This window comes from Colias philodice, chromosome 15 (genome assembly GCF_061535455.1).
Source record: "Colias philodice isolate Cphi_HAF_F1 chromosome 15, ilColPhil1 Martin Lab GWU primary, whole genome shotgun sequence".
NCBI lineage: Eukaryota > Metazoa > Arthropoda > Insecta > Lepidoptera > Pieridae > Colias > Colias philodice.
Window position 1 is genome coordinate 8966801 of NC_143100.1, and position 13784 is coordinate 8980584.

A 13784-nucleotide genomic window follows, 5' to 3' on the forward strand; every position below is an offset into this window, starting at 1 on the left:
CTCCTAAGAGCATTTTAGTATGAGAAAGGGATATCTCGACAAGGAGATGCTCGGCTGCATCAGGAGGAGGGGGTTGACAGGAAGAACTAATAATTGAGAAAGGAATATGGGATCGCAGGTAGATTGCTACCCCACCACCCGTTCTTCCAATACGGTCGTTACGTATTAGTCGGAATCCAGGTATGGAGTAACAGGATGATGGGAGTGTGGGCTTAAGCCAGGATTCAGATATCAGTATTGCATGGATATTGGGATTGGAATCAAAGGATAATAAAAGATCTGGATAATGCGCTGGAATACTTTGTGCGTTTATATGAACGACATTGAAATTTTTTGAAAAATCGGTGAAGTTGTTTATGAGTAGAGATTGTAAAGAAGGGTGCGATGCACTATGGAAGCTATCATTCGTACTGCAAGTGCTTGAATCGGACGATAACGCTGAGACAAAACTTTCATTATTAGAGTCTGACATGTTTATAATGTATAAAAAAACGAAGTTGATAAATAAATCGTAAATAAAATAAAATTAAATATAATATAATAATACCTATAAAAGTAATAAAAACAAATAAGTGTATAAAATGAATAAAAAATAGCAAAACAAAAATAATAATGTATAAATATATAGTTAATATAATAATATGAAATATGAATATAAGCAATTAAAAAATAACAACAAACTATAAGAGTTTATCCTTTACCCATCAGTTACCTTGACATTAGATATTACGGTAACAACACAACAAACATACTAAGACAAAAATAACTAATTACTAAACACTCCTTAGATCTAATTAACAAATATTCAAAAATGCACGTATCCATGTCATTATTGTTACCAAAAGAAAAAAACTTATGACAGTGACTATTTGATACATGACAGTTGATAGTTATGTCATAATTGTTTACATTATTGTGCCAATTGAATTTACTATTTCTTTAATGAATATATGTACTAATAATTAATAATTTATAACTACCACCACAAAAAAAGAAAAGTTGAATCTAAAAGAAGGAGCGTGTCTACCACAAAGAAAGATTTAAAAAAGCATTTTTGAAAATCAAGTTTTAAGATAAAACATAAAAGTCCAGTGGCATGTAAAGAAGCAGCAGAAGTTATAAATATAAAAACCAAAGCGTTAGTCAGGAAAGGAAATAAGAGAGCATAACTAAATACACAATAGTAATAAAAAAAAAGAGTAAAGAACATCACCATTGATACAAGATCTATTTCTTAATTATTCTTTTGGATCTAGGAGGTAATTTATCTCTTGACGAGACGATGGATCCAGATGATGTAGTTGGAGCTTTGTGAACAGGCTGGTTTGTGGCAGAGTCACTTACGGGAATATCATCCAAGTCTGCAGGTGCATTAATTTGGTGCCGATTCCCATCCGGCCCAATCAGAAAAATATTACCATCCCTGGTCCAACAGCGTTCTACACCAAATCTCTTTCGAGCAGCCATGAATAAGTCGTGCCTTGACTTTGTTAAAAACTCAGACAATGTGATGCCAGATCCCTTCAAATCTTTTTTCGCAGACCAGATCTTACGTTTTAGTGATATGTCTTTAAACTTGACTACGATGGGCCGGGGTCTATCACTATTGCTTCGTCCCATTCGATGGCAGCGGCTGAAAGATTTTATTGATGCATCGGGAACATTCAGATGCTCGGTTAAGATGCCAGCTACCGTAGATTCCACTTTTTCATTTTTATCCTCCTTCACTCCATGTATTAAAAGTATCTTCTTCCTGGTTTGCATCTCTTGCTGATCAACAAGCTTATTAAGGAGAATAACTTCGGACTGAAGGCACTGTAATGAAGTCAGCACAAAGGTTCGGAATACAGTGAAGTCGGAGGCCAATTTTGAAGAGGGACTACCCATTGGTGCTGCAGATATAGCTTGGAGATCTTTTTGGAAGTCATCCATTCTATGATTGAAAGTTTGAACCATTTGCTCCATGGACTGTGCAATAGATTCCATAATTCAAGTTGTGATAGTGCCAAGTGAGGTTATGTTGTGACACTGATTTTAATAGTTACCAAGTTAAAGTGAAATAATTATAGGATACAATAACCAATGGCCAAGGTATTTATAGCATAATAACTTTTTTAAAAATAATTAGGATTAAACAAAAAATAAAATTTAAAATAAAACAGCTGATTAAACATGTGTTACTGTCACACACCTACCCTCTATTGTCCTATTATCTTTTTATAGAACAATTTTATACAACTTTCACTTTAAGTGGCGAAGTTTGTTTAAAATTTGTGTAAAATTTGATGAATGAATGAATAGGTATACACGTGCCCCTTTGCTTGCTCTGCAAGAAGAGGACAAGATCTTACTCGTATAATCATTTGTTTGTTTTTGAAGTCTTTATCGGGGTTGGACAAAAATTTAGTGTATCATTTTTGCGTTACGCCGTACGCGTGACATTTTTGCGTTACGCCATACTCGTGACATTTTTAAGGTCATAAAGAAGTTTCACTTCTTACGTGTGTACTTTAGTACACGCATACATTTCTTATATTTATTTGTGTCCGCAGTTTACCATCGGGCCTGCACGTGGGCCGGTCGAACGTGCGGCAAGTGGCGGAGCGGCGGTTCGGCGACGTGCAGGCGTTCCTGTCGTCGCTGTTCGGGCTCGCGGACGAGATCGCGCACTCGGACCTCGTGTACACGTTCTTCCACCCGCTGCTGCGCGACCAGCAGGACGTCGAGCCGCAGCGGTTGAGGCCCGGTCAGTATGGGTGTACTATACTTGGTGACGACGTAATCTTAAGTCCCGAGTTGGGTGGTAGAAATCGCTGCCTAGGCCGCCTTTCGCTGTTTTATGATGTCTTAATCAATAAAGAATTTTCATTCATTTCATTTAAGTCACATATTTATGGTAACATTATGGAAATATGTTGTGCAGTTGCTAACAACACTGTGTGTTAGTTGATAATGCACGTTGATAATTTATCCCCCGAAAAGCGACGAATAAAGTTCGCAATTTTGTTGATCAACAAATGTTTATCATGGATATGAAACTTTAAGTCGTCATCAATTTTATTTTGAAGTGAAAACTTCTTTAGCGGCGTTGGGTATAAAATCTTAAACTCGCGTCAGGACACGTGGCCTGATCGAAAAAGCGTAAGACGGACTTTTTTTTTAGCCCTTATATTCCATGCGTAAAACGGATACCATTCCAAAATATCAAACATGTTGAACGTTAATAATCAAGTTTTCACTTCTGCCGGCACTCCCGGAGTGCAACCCGTCTTTTTATTTCTGGTTGTATTTTTCCACTTAACTTATTAATATTATTTAATAGTTAAATTCTACTTAATGTTCGCAAAAGCCTAAATTTCCTACATGTTTTTAATATCATATTATCTTCCAGGTGAAACATCAGAACCAGAAAGCAGCGGTTCGGGTTCGCTAAAACTATCAGTACAGCACGCGGGCGGCGTGCTATCCGTGCTTATTTTGCACGCGCAATCCCTTGCTGCTACACCGCAGGGCCTACCGCCGAATCCTTATGTTAAGGTATTTTAGCGCACGTATGTGTAGCACAGAATACATAATAGTAGCTAAACGCTACAGAACGGACACTCTCCGCCTCCCGCCAAAATTAAACACTTACCTCACCCCGCACGATCAGGCTAAAAATGGTCCGCATTTTTCTGCAAGGACGATACGCAACGAAGATTGACAACATTAATCAAATTGACTTACAGTAATTTTATTATTTTGGATTTGTGATTATTGTTTTTCGTAGAAAATGGTTAGATATTGTGCTGTTTAGGGATGTATTTCATCAGAAAAACGCGAATTTTTTTACGCTAGTCACAGTTAATGTGCGAACCCTAAAGCGTTAACACACACATTTGCACTCTCTACAGTGTGACTGACAAAACGATAATTTTGTATGGAGTGTCCGGGGTGTGAACGCATGTACACACGGACACTAGCGTACACAAATAACGCTAGCGTACAAAATACATTTGTACGTCACTAAATAGTATAAAACAAAGTCGCTTTCTCTGTCCCTCCCTTTGTATGTATCTTTAAAACTACGCAACGGATTTTGATGCGGTTTTTTTACTGGACAGAGTGATTCAAGAATAAAGTTTTAGTATATCATTTATTAGTTTTCAGAAAAAGCGGGCGAAGCCGCGGGCGGAAAGCTAGTATATAATAATTTAAAAGACAATATAAAACTAATATTGTACGCAATAATCAACGCTCTTCACGCTTTAAACAATAAATTTTTAAGCGTAAATCAAACCAATCCATATAATATCATCATTTTCCTCTATCCAAACACAAAGAAGCCATAACCAAAATGACGGTGTAATTGTATATATCAAGGATAACCTTGATTACTCTTTCTCTGAACCAATAGTGGATGGTGGCTCGTGCTTAAGCGTATCTCTTGCAAAAAACAGTACTACACTTATTTGTTCTTACCGATCCCCTAGCTCAAATCCAGCTAAATATATTGAAGACCTAAATCAAATATTAGGCACTACGCGAACTAATAATATTATTTTGACTGGAGATATCAATCTTGACTTATTGCCTGGTAGTATCACCGGTCATACATGTGATTATCTGAACTTGATGCATTACTATGGATTAAGGCAAGGTATTAACAGGCCTACACGAGTGAACTCCTGTATTGACCATTTCATGGTTCGCAGCAAAAATGAATGTAAAACAGTTGTATTTGATCCTCTTACTGACCATGCCCCTATACTCTTGTTAATGAATATGAATAAAATTACAAAAAATAACGTACCTCGTTACACCACGGTTTATAATAATGATCTCCTTTTAGAACGCTTCAAACATATAAACTGGTCTGAGATATACACAGTTGAAGACCCAAACCAGATATTAGAATTCATCTTAAATAAGATACGGGAAGTACTTGATAGTTGTAAAGTCCTGAAGAAAATTCCCAATCGAAAGAAACCTATTAAGCCGTGGATAACCCAAGGTTTGATAAGATGCATTAGAAAAAGAGATAAATTACACAAAAAACTAAAAATATCCATGAATAGCGACTCCCTTAATGAATATAAAAAATATAGGAATGTGTGTAACAAAATAATAAAAAATGTTAAAATAGCGTATTATAAAGCTAAGTTGGAGAAAAACAATGGTAACGCAAAGAAGGTCTGGAACATAATCAAAGAGTCTTGTAACATAAAGCCTTGTAAAGTACCCAATGCTGACCTCTTGAATATTAAACCCAATAAGCATGATGCCTTGGCTGAAATAAACAATTACTTTGTATCTGTAGGAGGTGAACTTGCAAAGACTACTCTAGCTTCCCTTAATGAAACAGAAGAGACATTGGCTTCTAAATCTAAAAATAAGGAGCCACCTCTTGACTCCTTCGTGCTTACTCCAACTAATCACCTCGAAATACAAACCATCCTTGCAAATATAAATATTACGAGTGCTTCCGGTCATGACTTAATACCAACATTTATTTTCAAGAATTTCAGAAATTATTTATCCGCGCCCATATCTCACCTATGCAATAAAAGCTTTTCAACTGGAATCTTTCCGCATATCTTTAAAAAGGCGATAGTCACTCCAATTTATAAATCAGGTAATAAACTCTTACCGACAAATTATAGGCCAATTTCCTTATTATGTACCCTTTCTAAGGTGTTAGAGAAATGCGTTAACAGGAGACTTATGAGCTTTTTGGAAAAGAAAAATCTACTGCATAACCATCAGTTTGGCTTTAGGTGTGGAAAATCCACTGAAGATGCCACTCTGAGACTCACTACTTTAATTTCTTCGTATCTAGATGATGGCTATAAGTGCTTGGGTGTCTTCCTAGACCTAAAGAAAGCGTTTGACACCGTCTCAATTCCGATACTCTTGGCCAGGTTGGAAAATTCGGGAGTAAGAGGTGTTACTCTTGACTGGTTCCGAGACTATCTATCTAATAGATCTCAAGTTGTTCGTCTGGAAGGCTCTTTAAGTACGGAAGAACATTGCTTGTATGGAGTCCCCCAGGGAAGTACATTAGGACCTACACTTTTTCTTGTCTATGTAAACGAATTATGTAAGCTCAAACTAAACGGCGGCGAAATCACCATGTTTGCCGATGACACAGTCATAATATTTAAGGCCAATACGTGGAAACAACTATTTGAAGGTACAGAATGTGGTCTCGGTGAAGTAACGGCATGGCTTGAAGATAGCCTCTTAAGTCTTAACTGCGCTAAAACTAATTACCTCTGCTTCAGCAAAACTTCCGCTTTAGAACCAGTAAATAAGTCGCTCAAATTACATGTGTTTCCCTGCAATCGTAGTTCTCATAGTTTCCAATCGCAATGCATGTGTCCATCCATAAGCAGGGCTACGCAGATTAAGTATTTAGGAATAATTCTCGATGACAAGCTCAATTGGAAGCTCCAAATAGCGCACGTGTCAATGAGAATCCGGCGGTTGCTGTTTATTTTTAAGACATTGAGGACTTTTGCTAACTTCAACCTAATTTTGCAGATTTATAAGGGTGGAGCTGCAAAAAGCCATTTCATAGAAATTGAACGAGCTCAGAGGGCCTTGCTGAAAGTAGCCATCAAAGAATCGTTTCGCTACCCAACCGCCCTCTTGTATGAGAGGACTATGGTTCTTAGTGCTAGGAAATTGTTTATTTATAAATGTATTAGACGTTTCCATCGACAATGCTCATTTAACAGCATCAAGAAATTCAACAGGACAATAGTCGTCCCTGTACCGATGGCTAAGAGTAAATTTGCTAACAGACATTTGGCTCCTAAAATGTACAATGCCCTTAATAATTACCAGAATGTAACTAGGTGTACAAATTACCAAATAAAATCTAAAATTAAAAACTGGCTCTCTACTTTTGATTATTTAAATACTGAACGTTTACTCTCTTAACTAGGACAGTTCTATTCTCTAATAAAGTCATTCACACACTACACTCCAACACTACACTCTCATACAACACTCTCACACCTACACACCATAATTATCATGTTTTACGTCCACACACTAGGGTTAACCGAGTGGATTATAAACTATTTTTATTTTTTATTTTTTTATTTTTTAATGCATGCATAATTATTAAATAGGTAATTAATAATAATGTATAATGAACAAATGTTGAAATGTAACAAATAATATTATAATAAATAATGTCTAAAGCTGAATAAATTCGTGTCCATACGCCATTGTAACAGTGTAATATAAATTAGTGTGAACACAGGCTCCTGAAAAACAGTTTACAACTATATTAGGAGCCTGGGTCATTAAATTTTTGTAAGATATATCTAATGGTGCAAATAAATGATTTATTTATTTATTTATTTAATATCTCTTATTTCCAGGTGTATCTCGTGCCGGACCCGACCAAAGAAACGAAACGCAAGACGCGCGTACTCAAACGGAACTCACATCCATCTTTCATGGAGATGCTCGAATACCGTTTACCGCTCGAAGTCGTCAAGACCAGGAGTCTCCAAGCCACGGTATGGCACTACGACTCGTTACAAGAGAACCAGTTCCTCGGCGGAGTGGTTATACCCTTGGGCTCTTTGCCGCTGAAGCAGGAGACCGTAGCTTGGTACCCCCTGGAGTATATACCCCGGTAGCTAGTGCTGGCCCGCTCTGCCATATGGAGCACTGACTGTATGCGATAGTGTTGGTATATCGATAGTTTTGTGACTGAAGCAGGAAATTTGGCAGTATAGGAGTATATACCGCTTTGTGTCGAGTAGTGTTGGTTTATGTGATGTGATTCTCGTATTGGGGAAATCACCCTTGTGTAATACTATGTACTTTGTAACATGTACCAACGTGGCGTGGTTCTCGTATTGAATGTCGCAAAGGTACTTTCTAGTATGGGTCATATCAAAATATTAATGCAAACTTTGTGCAAACTTTTTTGAAAATATTCCTGTTTGTTATTAACTGAACATACTATATAAAGCTAATGAATCAAACACCTGTATTTGGCTACAATAGTTTTGTAAAATGTTTTACACAAATATTTCTATGGACAAAAAATGTAGAATGACTTGTAACATGTAGACCATTGCTAATAATTATAATACAATATGTATAATAAACACATCTAAAAATAACCAGCAAAGTTATTGTGCCTAATATTTAACATATTATTGGAGAATTTCCTATATTATAATTTATAATATAATGTATGTTTTTCTGTCTTTCCATAATGTAGGTACTGTCACTGTTTTTATCAGATTTAAACCCAAAATCGCTTATTTATTAGAAAATTTGTGTCAATTTCTTTACCATTCATAGATAATATATGTAAAAAAATATGTAATATTACAATGTATCAAATGTATTGGTAAGTGCCAACGTAGTATATCTAATAAAAATATCATACGAATAGTATAATTAATTTTAGTATGATAACTCCAAAAAATTTGTTTATAAATCACCTTTATTTCTTAAAAATAGCTTCTCTGATATTTTAATGCTTTTATGTACTGGTGCTAAAATAAATAAAATCTTAGGAGTCGTTTTTTATACAGAAAAATAAAATGATTAAATACTGCCACATATCATTTTGGCCTAATGTTTTTGTTGTTCGCGATTATTAACATTCCAATGAATTTATAATTTAGCTTAACATTATTGGTGCTTTACGGATTTTGTACACTAATGTCTAATACTGCATTCAAATTTATAAAAAAAAAAAACATAATAACAGTATCTAGAATCATGTTTTTGGTTTGAATCCATGAAAATTGTGTTTAAATATTAAAGTTGGATAAAAATAGACCTATATTATATTAGTTATTAATTTAACTGTTCAAAAATATTCCTGTCTCATTCCAATGTATGAAAAAAGAGTGAGATAGAATATTGTAATGAGTTTTTTTTATTATTTTTATACTAAACTTGAACACGTGAGTTATTACGTACATTATATAATTTTTAGATAGGTTTTTCCGTAAATCAATTTTGAATCATGTATATTGATAATTATATAAGCTTTTAGTATCCGAATTTATTAGTTTTTTGATAAACGAATGAGTAAATTCGGCAATTTAATACGGCCTCCTGTTAAGAGTAAAGGGAAAAGTACATTGCTGTTTATATATGAATATCAATGCAATTTTTTATAAGCTTTCTTTCGTAAACAAGCAATGTACTTCGGATTGATAAGTCGAAAAGTTTTGAGATCTGAATGATATATAAAGTTGGGTGTGTCTAGTAGCTAATCTATGTTAAATACATATATCTTAAATATTTTTAGAGGATTTATTTATTGTGAAACCTAGTGAGTAAACAATCGCATAATATCGATATTATTCATATGTAACGTATCTAAATTTGAATGTAATATAAAATATGTTTAAACAGTATTTAATGTGCTTGCTGCTATTATAATAATGCAATAGGAATGATGAACATTCTATTAACATTACTAAAGTATAAGTTATTAGCAATTACAAATCATTTTAAAACGTAAAAACTATGTGAAATATTTATTATTGATAAACCTTCAATATATTAATGAATGTTCTTCATTTCTAGCTATATAATGCTTCCAGTATTTGCTCAAATTGTGTGAACAATGCGAGCTCGGACTGATAACGAACTGTACATAACGGTTTAGATTTTGTACGAGCAGTCGGAACGTCGCTTGGCAGACATAATAACAGATATGTTGCATTTTTTATTTTAATAAAGTATTGCGATGTGTATATTGTGTTTTATTTCGATAACGAAAAAAGCTAGCCAATAAATTTAACAAATCGTTTCCTTCGTGTTTATAATGCTCTACGTAGAGTAATAGATAATAGAGAACCTTTTGGTTTTAGACTCAGTATTAGTGGGTACTTATCTAAAGAATAGGGTAAAATAAAACGACCGTTTCATATCAAATAACAATATCTTTATCTGGCGCAGTCTTCAATAAGTAGTTATTCACTTTAAACTTCCTCGGTTTCAATCCTTTAGCCCCTAAATAATAGGGCGGTGCTTCAGTAGTAGGCAGATAGTATATACCGGGTCTACTAAAGTTAGTATTAGGACCTAGAACATTGCTTTTCGTATATTTATTATAACAGTTTCCATGTCGAGCGTCGTGTAAGGTATCACATTGCACTGCGACGAATTTATCCGGGTTTTGGTGTGATATGATCCAATAGAGAGCAGCACGCACATGACTGCAGAATAGGAAGCACGGCATGATGAACGTACCCGTCATATATGGCTGGTATTCACCTGGAAGGATTGTTTTATAATTAACTCGTTAATGTACGTAAACTGGACATCTATGGAGGTCTTTGTTCTGTTCCGGTGCATTTAGATCCAACGAGTGAATGCTCATTCTAACCCACCATAGTAACAGGCGTAGAGCATTCTTTCGTTGTTCTTAGAGCGTTAGAAAAGATTCTATGCAATATTCTAATACTGAACAACACTGAATATGAGTTTTCGTTTACACCATGGACGAATATAATTTAAATGTAGGTAAACAATAAATTAGATTATTATTTTATTATTATATGCTTATATTCATAAATTAAATAAGAAATATAATAAAGAACCGGTTATTGTGCAATTTCATTTAAAAATTAATTGTGCTCATTGCACGTGGTGTGATAAATATCTTGATGTAACTGATTTCGATTATTAGATATTATAATAACTTGATATTTTTAAAGTTCTTAAATAGTATTTTACCGATTTTGAACTTTTTTTAATGAAAATCTGTATTCTTCCTGAGTTATATTTTTTTATTGTTAAGGTTCAGTCGGACAGAGTGTTCCTAGTACTAAGTAAAATAATAAAATTATTTAAAAATAAATAACTGTTCACCTCCATTAGCATAAAAATCAACATGTGCATCAGCATCAGCGATCCCAAAGCCATCTATATTGGTGTGCAGCGCGTCCACGTGGTGCGCGGCGTCAGAGTTGAACCGCTCCTTGCGGGGCAGATTACGGAAACAGGGACCGGCTGGGTCCAATCCTGTATTGTAAATTTTATATTATATAGCATTTTATCAAAGACTTGTTTGATTTAAAAAATTCATGTCATATTTATAATATGTATGAATAATATGATGTTATATTATCATAAACGAAGAAAACTCTACGGCGTGACCGATTGTCATAAAATTTTATATGTGTAGAGCTTATTCGGTAAGTCTGAGAAAAGGTTGATAACTATTTTAACCCATTGAGCCCCGAACGGCCCGATCGGTCCACGACACAATAGATTTTCTATTATGTCTGTGATTCCGAGGCCTGAGTTATTAATCGGCAGAATAAGAGTAGCTCCCGTGTAAGATTAACCTTATGTAATTGAATTTTATTAACGTTATTTAATTATCTATTAAGTAAACGTAAATGGCTATGGGGTCCAAAATCATTTTCTTTTCGTATTTCCATAATGTTCTTATGAATTTGTTTTAAATACCTAGCTGTAAATATCGTATTAACCTGTTATCCTTGAAGGTTTTAAATTCGTCAACTCATGGTACTTAGTGGCTGCGTAATAAGCAATATGAGCTCCCAAACTACCACCGAGCATCTCCAGATTTTGTGGTTGCAATCCGAGCTTAGTCAGTTCTGCTAAAAACTCCCCGAGAATGTGACCCAGCGGCTTGGTAAGACGAGCTGCGCTGTCACAGAAAGTACTTATTACGTATATTTTAATAGTATATGGCTTATTTTACAAGTTACTTTACATATTTTATGGATCTAATCTACCTATAGACTGAGGCGGACTCTACACCATTGCCGTTTTACAACTGTGATTTTACGGACTATGTTATCGATCGATTCAAGTTTGATATATAAGTAAACCATTTATTGGTGAATTGCTTTTGTTGAATGAAGCCATTGATGAAAAGTCAAAAGAAGAAAGCTCTATACCATACTTTTACGAATAGAAAAAGTTAAAAAATTCCAAAGGATCAAAGAAGTTATAAAGTGTAAGTAGGTAACAATTACTTTCCACTTAAGTATGATATTTAATCAATTGTTACCTTGTACATAAGTATCCTTAAAGGTTTAATTGCCCTTTCATTCGTTATCTCAATTAACTAAATATGTTATATAAATATAAAAGGGCTTGAATGATACAATATCCAAGGAGTTAAATACCTATATATAGATAGGTAACATTAAGAACACAATATTTTAGATTGATAAAACAATACTTACATAGGGTAAGTTCGTACCAGGATGGGAAAAATTTCTACGACTATGACATTTTTCCCTCGCTCTAGATAAGGCTGAACCATCGTTTGGACGATCGGCGAGAATGACGCATCTAAATAACCACTTATGAAAACCTGAAAACAGAATATAAACTAATTAAACTTATAACAATAATTAATTATAGTTTGGACATTATCGGAGATTTAGGTGTCCACGTTTCCACAACAGAAATGTGCTACGCGACGCGAAGAATATTGAAAGTTAGTGTTAGCACTTCAATATTTTTCCGTTAATTTAATTTATTAATTGGGTATCTTATTTCTTGAGTTATAAAGACGATAAACTAAACCTGAATACAGGGTAAATGACCAGTCTATTCTTTACACTGGTGAGTTTAAACAATAATGTCTTTAAAATTTAAAATATTGAGGGCGTATTTCTCAAATATACTTATTATAAAATAATATACTTGTACGGCATATATACTTTTTATTTTACCAGTGTTTCGTTATTCAAGTCTATGTGTTCCTTGACACAATCAGCATCGGCGACGTTGAGTTTGCAAGTCGCTTCGTCATGACCGAACCAACCGTCAGAGGGCCACATCACCAACACTGTTAGAGATTCCTTCGTCTTCTCTGACATTGTTGTATTGCGATCCATACCTGGACCTGGTAGAGAACTTATTTCTTTTATTGATTTTCTTTCACAAAATTAGAATTGGGTTGGGTAGGTTGGGAAGTAAATAAATAAAATTAAGTGTACCTTAACATCATGCAGCCTCTACAGTTTTTAAACGAAACTTGTACCTATCCTAATGATATCTACTTATTTTGCATCATTTCATTTAATAAAGTAAGCGCAACAATAAATGTTATTACTTTGCGTATTCCTCTAATATTAAATTCATGTACTTAAATTAAAATTAAGTTTAAACTCACAATTGGACATGAAACCATCCGGAGGGCCCGTATCAGTCATCGCATTAATATAACCTAGGCACAAAAACAAGAGCACAATCATATTATATTATTATATTATGCTGAAACTAAAAATACGACAGCCAAACGAGCTAAGAAGTGGCCTACTGATGAAGTTTCTTAAATACAGAAGGTCGACTGATAATTTGTAAAGGCCAGCATGTATTGCATATTTAAGACCGTAGCAATGGAATTCTGCACGCGACATAATTCTACTTCATTATTTTTATTCATAGGCGCCCTAAAAAGGGAGGACCTTGACAGTTTTCGACAACAATGTAGCAGGAAACATTGCAATAAAAACAATGAATCCATATTGTACACGAAAATAAAGAAAAATCTCATGATAATAATATATATTTATAGATATTGCATCTTTTGCATGGGTATCAATAATCATGTCAAATATGGATACTGGATATAAAAAATACGGTTAGGTACATTTAGAGCTCTTTTGAATGTATCCGCACCAAAGGAAGATTACTGAGAATATGTTCTGTGAGGAGATGCTCTTTGGATGGAAATTGCTTGGATGAATATTAGTACGTCTTAGTACATAACTAAATAATCCATAGTTCTCTTAAGACCTCGTGCGGACTAAAATTAA

At 34.5% G+C, this 13784-nt stretch overlaps 3 protein-coding genes across 4 annotated transcripts in view; 1 reads left to right on the plus strand and 2 right to left on the minus strand.

Annotated features, from left to right (window-relative positions):
* The window catches only part of Pi3K68D (phosphatidylinositol-4-phosphate 3-kinase catalytic subunit Pi3K68D), a 40780-nt gene extending 31052 nt beyond the window's left edge, over positions 1-9728 (plus strand). For both annotated transcript variants that reach the window (XM_089703744.1, XM_089703745.1), the window contains exons 30-32: positions 2553-2746; positions 3392-3537; positions 7374-9728. In XM_089703744.1, coding sequence (XP_089559870.1) covers positions 2553-2746; positions 3392-3537; positions 7374-7637 — 604 coding nt within the window. In that variant the 3' untranslated portion in view covers positions 7638-9728. The remainder of the gene's footprint in view (positions 1-2552; positions 2747-3391; positions 3538-7373) is intronic.
* Positions 1107-1920, minus strand: LOC149482426 (uncharacterized). The gene has a single exon (XM_089703804.1). It carries the CDS (start codon positions 1885-1887, stop codon positions 1228-1230), a length of 660 nt encoding a protein of 219 aa, XP_089559930.1. The 5' UTR covers positions 1888-1920; the 3' UTR covers positions 1107-1227.
* Positions 9729-9904: 176 nt separating the features above from the next.
* Positions 9905-13522, minus strand: LOC149482427 (lipase member H-like). Its single transcript, XM_089703746.1, has 6 exons — positions 13139-13522; positions 12696-12868; positions 12201-12331; positions 11475-11656; positions 10849-11001; positions 9905-10251 (listed from the first exon to the last, which is right to left on the minus strand). Exons 1-6 carry the CDS (start codon positions 13218-13220, stop codon positions 9905-9907), a joined length of 1068 nt encoding a protein of 355 aa, XP_089559872.1. The 5' UTR covers positions 13221-13522.
* Between the last annotated feature and the right edge of the window lie 262 nt (positions 13523-13784).

Excerpts from the sequence above, each read along its gene's own strand:
- LOC149482426 (XM_089703804.1), bottom strand. The coding sequence starts at position 1,887 with ATGGGTAGTCCCTCTTCAAAATTGGCCTCCGACTTCACTGTATTCCGA.
- LOC149482427 (XM_089703746.1), bottom strand. The coding sequence starts at position 13,220 with ATGATTGTGCTCTTGTTTTTGTGCCTAGGTTATATTAATGCGATGACT. Across the intron at positions 12,869-13,138 it reads GGATGGTTTCATGTCCAATT|GTCCAGGTATGGATCGCAAT; the intron begins GTGAGTTTAAAC and ends GTTCTCTACCAG. Across the intron at positions 11,002-11,474 it reads AAAACCTTCAAGGATAACAG|GATTGGACCCAGCCGGTCCC; the intron begins GTTAATACGATA and ends TTTACAATACAG.